The sequence below is a fragment of the Myotis lucifugus genome, unplaced genomic scaffold (assembly GCF_000147115.1).
Source record: "Myotis lucifugus unplaced genomic scaffold, Myoluc2.0 scaffold_20, whole genome shotgun sequence".
Lineage (NCBI taxonomy): Eukaryota > Metazoa > Chordata > Mammalia > Chiroptera > Vespertilionidae > Myotis > Myotis lucifugus.
Window position 1 is genome coordinate 10,834,814 of NW_005871068.1, and position 9,781 is coordinate 10,844,594.

General features: G+C 41.9%; 1 protein-coding gene across 1 annotated transcript; it reads left to right on the plus strand.

Moving 5' to 3' along the window:
* The first annotated feature begins 4,195 nt into the window (after positions 1 to 4,195).
* LOC102418835 (sperm acrosome membrane-associated protein 4-like) lies at positions 4,196 to 4,570 on the plus strand. Its single transcript, XM_006085693.1, has one exon. It carries the CDS (start codon positions 4,196 to 4,198, stop codon positions 4,568 to 4,570), a length of 375 nt encoding a protein of 124 aa, XP_006085755.1.
* The last annotated feature ends 5,211 nt before the right edge of the window (positions 4,571 to 9,781 follow it).

Genomic DNA, 9,781 nt, shown 5'->3' on the forward strand with positions numbered 1-9,781 from the left:
AGGTAATAGTGTTTTACTAATCTGGCACTAACTCCTCTATCATTTAAATATTTTTTTAAGATGCTGGTGGGCATTGATGCATGGAACAGACTAACAGTTGTCAGAGGGGAGGATGGAGAAGTGACTGGATGAAAGAAGGTAAAGAGATTAGCCAACACACACACACACACACACACACACACACACACACACATCCTATCATATCACATCACATAGACATGGACAACAGTGTGGTGATAACCAGAGAAGAAGGAGGATTTGGGTAGGTGGAGGTCAGCAAAGGAAGAGAAAATGGGGATAGAAAGAGACTTTGCTTTGGACGATGAGCACACAATGGAGTGTGCAGATGACGTTTTATTGAATTGTACACTTGAAACCTGTATAGTTTTGCAAACCAATGCCACCCCAATAAATTCAATTTTTAAACAATATGTTGATGTTTGGTTTCTTTATTCTTTATTCAGATTAAGTCTTAGAAAAGGAAAGTCTTGGGTTCTAATACTCCTAATTGATGGAAACCAATTGCTATAGTGACATGTTTAAGTGCTTCAAAATAATATAGAAAAAAATCAAAAATTGATATAAGGGAGTAAATGATGATGGAAAGAGACTTGACTTGGGGTGCTGAACACGATACAGTGTACAGATAATGCAGATAATGTGTTGTAGAATTGTGCACCTGAAACTTGTATAATTTTGTTATCCAATGTCACCCCAATAAATTCAATAAAAAGTAAAAAAATTCCAAAAGATGAAAATTTGAAATGCTTAAATTAAGCTTCAAAAACTAGGGCAGGCATAGTCCATATAAGGATGAACAGAGCAAAATTTAAACATTACATAGTCAATTGGACTTGACCTTTGGCATTTTTATGTTCTGCCACTTTAAAAAATATCAGAATGGATGCTGTTTTTAGTTACTATTTTAGGTTAATTTTCAGTCTGCTGTTTGAAGTTCAGGGTGATCCTGTTTCTATACTTGTGTACAATATAAATCTCATTGTATTGATTTATCCACTTCAAACTTGGTTGTGACTGTTTACTTAAATGATCAGTTCATATGCAATGCATTGTTTGTCACAATGCTGACAAAATCCTCTTGTTTGTCTTGGAACCACAAAAACAATGAATGTCAATTATCTTTAGTTTATGGAGCAGGCATTATACAGTAAGATTTACATCTCTTATCTTGGGTTATTACTATGTACACTAAATATGCTTCTTGCCATTTTCTAGATAAAGAAAAAGAAATATATGCATAGTTATATGGCCAGGGAATAGGATGAGCAGAGTTTGAATCCCTATCTTATTGACCTTTATGTTCAATATCTAGGTTTTTGTCACTGCACAGCTTCTTTTGTCATAAGGAAATTATTTAAAATAAATATATTTCTATTATTTCAAAACAGATACCTAACTCTTCCTATGTTAATATATTTCCTATTTGTTGGCTCACCACAGAACTGTTTTTTTCAGAGCATGCAAAGCCCCTGCTAAGACAAAGACTATGATAGCCACCTACTATTTTTTTTCTTTTTTAAAAAAATTTATTTTATTTTATTGATTAAAGTATTACATATGTGTCCTTATCTCCCCATTGCCCCCTTATTGCTCTTTCATCATCCACTGATCATTTCAACTTACCCACAGAATCTTTCCTCTTTGCCATATGCCTTAAGACCAATGTTGATTGTGCTCCAGTTCAGTAGCACTTTCCCAGGCATTCTGAGCTTTGCGTGCCTTGATGTCCTGCTGCCTGAACTCTGGCTTGCTGCCTGTTTCACCTCCTTATCCTCCCCCAAATATGCTGTTTCTAATGGAAGCAGAGGTGATTATGAGAGCAAAGCAAAGAGGCCCTGACCATACGCATGCTCCCCAAAACTACAGTATCTTCTGTGTGACACTCTGCAAGTAATGCAAAGAAATGATTCTTTTGGCTCAAAAAGGGATGTTTTAAAAATAAAATGTCAATTTTATTTTATTTTTTAAAACATATTTTATTGATTTTTTTTACAGAGAATAAGGGAGAAGGATAGAGAGTTAGAAACATCAATGAGAGAGAAACATTGATCAGCTGCCTCCTACACACCCCCTACAGGGGATGTGCCAGCAACCAAAGTCCATGCCATTGACCGGAATTGAACCTGGGACCCTTCAGTCTGCAGGCTGATGCTCTATCCACTGAGCCAAACCAGTTAGGGCATCAATTTTATTTTTCTTTATCTTTTTTTTTTCTTACCCAGGTCCATTCTTTAGACTGTGTAGGCTGAAGAGCTATGTGGTTTAGGATTCTTTTTTTTTCCTTCAATTTTTTTAGGATTCTTTTTTATTATTTTTTTAGAGAGAGAGGAAGGGAGAGGGAGAGAAAAACATTGATGTGAGAAAGAAATATTGATCGGTTGCCTCCCGCACACACCCCAACTGGAGATTGAACCCACATCCTGAATATGTGCTCTGGCCAGGAATCAAACTGGCGACAGTTTGGTGCATGGGACGATGCTCAACCAACTGAGCCATACTGACAAGGGCCTGGTTTAGATCCTTAACTAATGTATTGTGAAGGTAATGCTAATCAATAATGATAGTGCCTCTTTCAGTCTGCCTGCCTACATACTTCAACCTATATATCATTTCTTTCTCTCATTTCTTCTATTAATAGTTCAGTGTTGGGGTAATGTTGACAACTTTGAGAGATCAGAGTAGCATTTGTGACAATAATTAGTAGTGTCATTGAAGGATGACTTATTCCATTTCTAAAATTTACTACTATGCAATCAGAGTTCTTTATCTCTAAAGTTGATTTAAAAGTTTTGAAAAGAAAATCATTGCATGAGGTGATGAATTTTTCATCTACAGTGCTTTAAAAAATAGAACTTGGAAACATACATGAAGATAAGCATAAGCCTTTTCAACAAATTGTGTTGGTAAAACAATATTCACATGCAAAAGAATGAAGCTGGATCCTTGCCATTCATCATATACAAAACATAACTCAGGCCCTAGCTGGTTTGGCTCAGTGGATAGAGCATCAGCCTGCAGACTGAAGAGTCCCAGGTTCAATTCCAGTCAAGGGCATGTACCTTGGTTGCGGGCACATCGCCAGTAGGGGGTGTGCAGGAGACAGCTGATCGATGTTTCTCTCTCATGAATGTTTTTAACTATCCCTCTCCCTTCCTCTCTGTAAAAAAATCAATAAAATATATTTAATTTTTTTTCCATCTGGATTTAGACTTAAGTTTAAACCTGGGCTCTGCCTGTTCCCATTGAGAGATGTCTCAGCTTTCCCCTCTGGCAAGAGATTTAGTTCATTTTCTGACACCCATGGGGACTGTTCTGAGACTCAGCTGCTTCCTATAATGACCCCTATTTTTAAGCACTTGCTGTGTGCCAGGCTCTGGCTGTGCCTGCTCTGTGTGCCTGTTTGCTCATCTGAAAATAGAGCTAATAGGTAGAAAGATTCCAACCAGAAAACATAGGTGGAGCTCCCTGCACGATGCCCAACTCCAGAAGCCTGGGAGCTGTGGTGAGCCCAGCCCTTCTGAGTCCTGTCATCACAGTGATTGCTATTTAACGCATCCACCACTGGTCTTGCACACAGCAGGGGCTTAATAAATGCCCTCTTTGGAATTAAATAAACCTGGGATCTAATCCTGGCTCTAAGGCTTTGGACACCTCCCTTTTCCTCCTGAGCCTTGGTTTGCCCATCTGAGAAACGGGCTCACCATGGGCACTGGGCAGGAGCAGCACCTGACACCCAGCAGAGCCTAAGACTGAGTGGCCAGGATGGCAAGTATTAGGTGGAGCATTCTTACCTCGGTGGGGTAGCAATGACCTTGCTCCCTGGCAGGTCAGTGGGCCAACCTACCTTTCAAAGTGTGACACCCCTCCCCCACCCATGACCTCACCCCCAGAGTGGCCAGTGGAACCCTGAGGGGTCTGTGAGGTCACCCCATTCCGCTTCACAAAGATTCTCCTGGGGCAGCAGCCACTGGCTGTCTCTGTCCTGGGGAAGCTTCAGAGACCCTGGGACTCGGGAGCCGTGGTCAGGAAGAAGCTCCTGAGAGGGACACGGAGTGTTGGGAACCAAGGACACTCCAAGTGCTGACCCCGGGAGGCCAGAACCAGGGGCAGAAGTCTCGTGGGCGTGCGGAGTGTCATTCAGCAGGTCCGGGAGGCCCACCGCCACCAGGCCACCATGGTCCTCGGCTGGCTACTGCTCCTGGTGATGGCTCTGCCCCTGCTCAGGCCAGGTGCCATGGACTGCATCTTCTGTGAGCTGACCGACTCCTTCAACTACCCTGGCATCCCCATGACCTGTGGCGATGACAAGGAGTGCTTCATGGGCGAAGGGATGGCCCCAGGCCTCGGCCCCATCATCAACAGAGGCACCATGGACATCAGTTCATACCGTCGCCTTGAAGAGCCTGTCACCTATCAGAGCATCACCTACAGCCTCACCTTTACCTGCCATTATGGCGAACTGTGTAACAGGGCCCCCACTCCCGCAGGCAGCCTGAAGGCAGCTGCCACCTGCCTGGCGCTGGGTGTGCTGCTGCTGCTGATTCATTGACTGTGACCAGCGTGGAGGGCAGGGCCTGGGATTGGTCTCAGGGCTCCTCTGCTTCTTGTGGCTCCTGGCCCTCCCCCTCCCTTTCCCATTAAATGGCCAGAGGCCGGAGACAACAAATAAAATGATAATGATAAAGCTGTATAGTACTTTTTCATGGGAATGATAGTGTAACAGACTTTAGAAATAAGTAATAGTTCTCAAGCTTTTAGAGCTAAGAGGAGTGATGATTTGAGAAAATTATTCAGATAATCTAGGACGAGAGGCCAGATTTCTTTAAATTGTGGAAGGTGTTTGCTTGAAAGAAAATACAGGGCATTGTTGGCTGAACTGCATGTTGATCTTTTAAGAATAGATGTATCACATTATTTAGCAGTTCTCAAATTTCCCTAAATATGAGAAACACCTGCCATCCCCAGATGTTAAAACAGAATCTCTGGGTTTGGCCCAAGGCATTGGCCATCTTTTTTTTTTTCACCAAATATTTTATTTTATTCGCAGGACTAAAAATACACATATGTTAGGTTGTATCATATTGACCCACAGATCACTGAGGTGCTCATTTTTAATTTTTTTTATTGATTAAGGTATTACATATGTGTCCTTATACTCCCATTGCCCCCCACCCCCCTATTCATGTCCTCACCCACCTGGTGTCTGTGTCCATTGGTTAGGCCTATATGCATGCATACAAGTCCTTTGATTGATCTCTCCCCCTTACCCTCACCCTCCCCTACCTTCCCTCTGAGGTTTGATGGTCTGATCGATGCTTCTCTGTCTCTGGATCTGGCCAGCTTTTAAAGTTCCATGGGAGTGGGGTGGAGGGGTCAGTGTAGGGAAAAGGGGGACACCTATAATACTTTCAACAATAAGAATAAATTTAAAAAAACATCAATACAATAAAATAAAGTTCCACGAGGACCAATGGCAAACCACACATTCTGTCACAAGATTTTCTTGGCTGATTGTCCAAACTGGAAGGAAGAAGTGAAACTGTCATTATTCATAGATGACATGATATTGTATATAGAAAATCCCAAAGATTCCACCAAAATATTACTAGATTTAATAAATGAGTTTGGTAATGTAGTAGGATACAAAATCAACAACCATAAATTAAAGGCATTTTTATACACCGATAAATTAACTCTTAGAAAGAGAAACTACAAAAACAATCCCATTTACCATTGCAACAATAAAAAAAAAGATACCTTGGAATAAACGTAACCAAGGAGGTAAAAGACTTGTATTCAGAAAACTACAGGACATTGAAAAAAGAAATAGAGGAAGATACAAACAAGTGAAAACATATACCGTGTTCATGGATTGGAATAATTAACATCTTTAAAATGTCCATAGTACCCAAAGCAATCTAGAAATTCAACGCAATCCCTATTGAAATACCAATGACATATTTCACAGATCTAGAACAAACATTCCCAAAATCTATATGGAATAAAAAAAAAGACCCTGGATAGCCACAGCAATCTTGAGCAATAAGAAGAAAGTTGGAGGGATCACAATACCAGATATCAAACTATACTACAAAGCCAGTACAATAAAAACAGCCTGGTACTGGAACAAGAACAGGCATATAGATCAATGGAGCGGAACAGGTACCCCAGAAATCGACCCACATCATTAGGGTCAATTAATATATGACAAAGGAGGCAAGAACATACAATGGAGGAAAGACAGTCTCTTCAATAAATGGTGCTTGGAAAATTGAACAGGTACATGCAAAAAAATGAAACTACATCAACAACTTACACAACACACAAGAATAAACTTAAAAGATGCTAATGTAAGTCACGAAACTATAAAAATCCTAGAAGAAAACATAGGCAGCAAAAACTCAGACATCTCACATAGCAGAATTTTCACCAATATAGCTTCTGGGGTAAGAGAAACAAAGAAGAAAATAAACAAAGTGGACTACATCAAACTAAAAAGCTTCTGCACAGCAAAAGCAAGTATCAGCAAAACGAAAAGGAAACCCACTCTATGGGAGAACATATTTGCCAATGACACATTTGATAAGGGGTTAATTTCCCAAAATATGTAAGAATTCATACAGCTCAACAAAAGGAAGACAGATAACCAATTAAAAAATGAGCACAAGACCTGAATAGGCACTTCTCCAAAAAGGACATACAGATGACTAATAGACATATGAGAAAATGTTCAATGTCACTAATCATCACAGAGATGCAAATTAAAACTACAATGAGATATCACCTCACACCTGTCAGAATGGCTACCATCAACAAATTAACAAACAACAAGTCCCGGCAAGGATGTGGACAAAAGGGAAACCTAATACACTGCTAGTGGGAATTCAGATTGGTGCAGGCACTATGGAAAACAGTATGGAATTTACTAAAAAAAAGTAAAATGGAATTACTGTCTGACCCAGTGATTCCATTTCTATGAATATATCTTAAGAATCCCAAAACACCAATCAGAAAAAATATATGCACCCCTATGTTCATAGCAGCATTATTTATAATAGCTAAGATCAAAAAACAGCCCAAGTGCCCATCAGTAGTTGAGTGGCTAAAAAAGCTATGGTAAGAGACAAATGGTGGGGGAGGAGGGGAGGTTAGAGAGCAACCAAAGGACTTGTATGCATGCATATTAGCATAACCAATGGACACAGACACTGGGGTGGTGGGGGCTTGCCCAGGGTTGGGATGACTGGGGGGCGTGTCAATTGGGGAAAAAGGAGACATATGTAAAACTGTAGACAATAAAAAAATAAAAAAATAATATTATGGGAAAAAAAGCTATGGTATATTTATACAATGGAATACTACCTGGCCCTAAAAAAGAAAGATCTCTTACCCTTTGCCACAGAATGGATGGATTGGAGAATATTATGCTGAGTGAAATAAACCAGTTAGAAAAAGACCAATATCACAGGATCTCACTTATAAGTGTAATCTAATGAACATAATAAACTGACAAATGAAACAGGTCCAGAGGCATGAAACAAACTGATATATCTCAGATGGGAGCAAGGGAGATGGGAAGAGATTAATCAAAGAACTTTTATTCATAACCAATGGACACAGACAATAGTGTGGTGAAGGCTCAGAGTAGGGGGGTAAAGGGGGGAAAATTGGGGGCCATCTGTAATACTGTCAACAATATTTTTAATTTAATTAAATTAAAATAAACATGTAAATTGTTGACCTGCTGCAAACATCATATATATATACTAGAGGCCCGGTACACAAAAATTTGTGCACTGGGGGGGGGGGGAGGGTCCCCCAGCCCGGCCTGTGCCCTCTCGCAGTCTGGGACCCCTTGGGAGATAACGACCTGCTGGCTTAGGCCTGCTCCCGGGTGGCAGAGGGCACGCCCAATCCCTAGGTGCAGCTCCTGGTCGGGCTCAGAGCAGGGCCTATTGGGGAGTTGGGGCGCCGCCCCCTGTCATGCACAGAGCAGGGTGGATCGGGAGGTTGTGATGCCACCCTCAGTCACGCTCAGGGTAGGGCCAATTGGGGGGTTGGGGCACCGCCCCCTGTCACACTCAAGGCAGGGTCGATGGGGAGGTTGTGGCGCCACCCCGTCACGCACAGAGCAGGGCCAATCAGGGGGTTGCGGCGCTGACCCCTGTCACTCACAGAGCAGGGCCAATCAGGGGGTTGGGGCGCTGCCCCCTGTCACTCACAGAGCATGGCCAATCAGGGGGTTGGGGCGCTACCCCCTGTCACTCACAGAGCAAGGCCCATCAGGGGGGTTGGGGCTCCGTACCCTGTCACACACAGAGCAGGGTCGATCAGGGGGTTGGGGAGCTCCCCCCTATCAGGCACAGAGCGTGGCTGATCAGGGGGTTTGGGCGCTGCCCCCTGTCACGCTGATCCCAGTGCCGGGAGGCATATTACCCTTTTACTATATAGGATAGAGGCCTGGTGCATGGGTGGGAGCCGGCTGGTTTGCCCTGAAGGGTGTCCTGCATCAGGGTGGGGGTCCCCACTGGGGTGCCTGGCCAGTCTGGGTGAGGGGCTGAGGGCTGTTTTCCGGAAGCGGGTGACTGAAGCTCCCAAATGCTCCTTTTTTCTTTTCTTTTTTATTCTGGGCCAGCTTTAGCTCTGAGGCCTCGCTGCTGAAAACATCGATACAATGTTGCGGTCGGCTGGCTGAAGCCCGGCTGAATGAAAGCCGGTTTCTGGGGTTTTGTTTAGCTTCTTATTTGCAACATAGTACATAGTTGCTTAGAGTTGCAGCTGAGAGGCCGGCAGTGGCAGGCGGGGAACGTTGGAATTCGCCGTCACTGGAGCAAGCAAGCCTCCCTGCTCGCTTCAGTGCATGGCTGCCAGCCGCCATCTTGGCTGACAGTTAATTTGCATAAGGATATGCTGATTAGCCAATGGGAAGGGTAGCGGTTGTACGCTAATTACCATGTTTCTCTTTTATTAGTGTAGATAACCTTTGTGAACCTGGTGAGGGGGAACAACCCCACAGAAAGACATAAAGCAACAACTGTTGACAAGAACATGGAGAAATTGGAACCTTTGTACACTGATACTGGAAATGTAAAGTTGTGCAGCCACTATAAAAAACAGGATGATAGTTCCTGAAAAAATTAAACATAGAATTAGCATATGATTCAGTAATGTCACTTTTAGATATATACCCTACAGAATTAAAGCAAAAACTTGAACACATATTTGTACACCCTAGTTCATAGCAGCATTATCTACTGCCAAAAGGTGGAAGCAAACTAAGTGTATATCAATGAATGGATAAATAATATGTGATATATACACAATTGATTATCATTGAACCTTAAAAGAATGAAAATTCTGACATATACTATAACATGGATGAATTGCAAAGCATTATGCTTAATGAAATAACAGTCACAAAAATACAAATAGTGTGTGATTACACTTATACGAAGCACATAGAGTACTCAAATTCACAGAGACAGAAAGTGGAATGATGGTTGCCAGGGTATAAGAGGAGGAGGCATTGGAAAATTATTGCTTAATGCATATCAAGTTTCAGTTTGGGAAGATGAAAAAGTTCTGGAGATGGAAGATGATGATGATGATTGCACAATAATGTAAAATATTTAATGTTACAGACTCTACAATTAGAATTTATTAAAATGGTAAATTTTATATTATGTACATTTTAGCACACTAAAAATAAGTGTAAGATTGACATTTAAATATTAAAAACTATGTTTTAAAATACTTGACC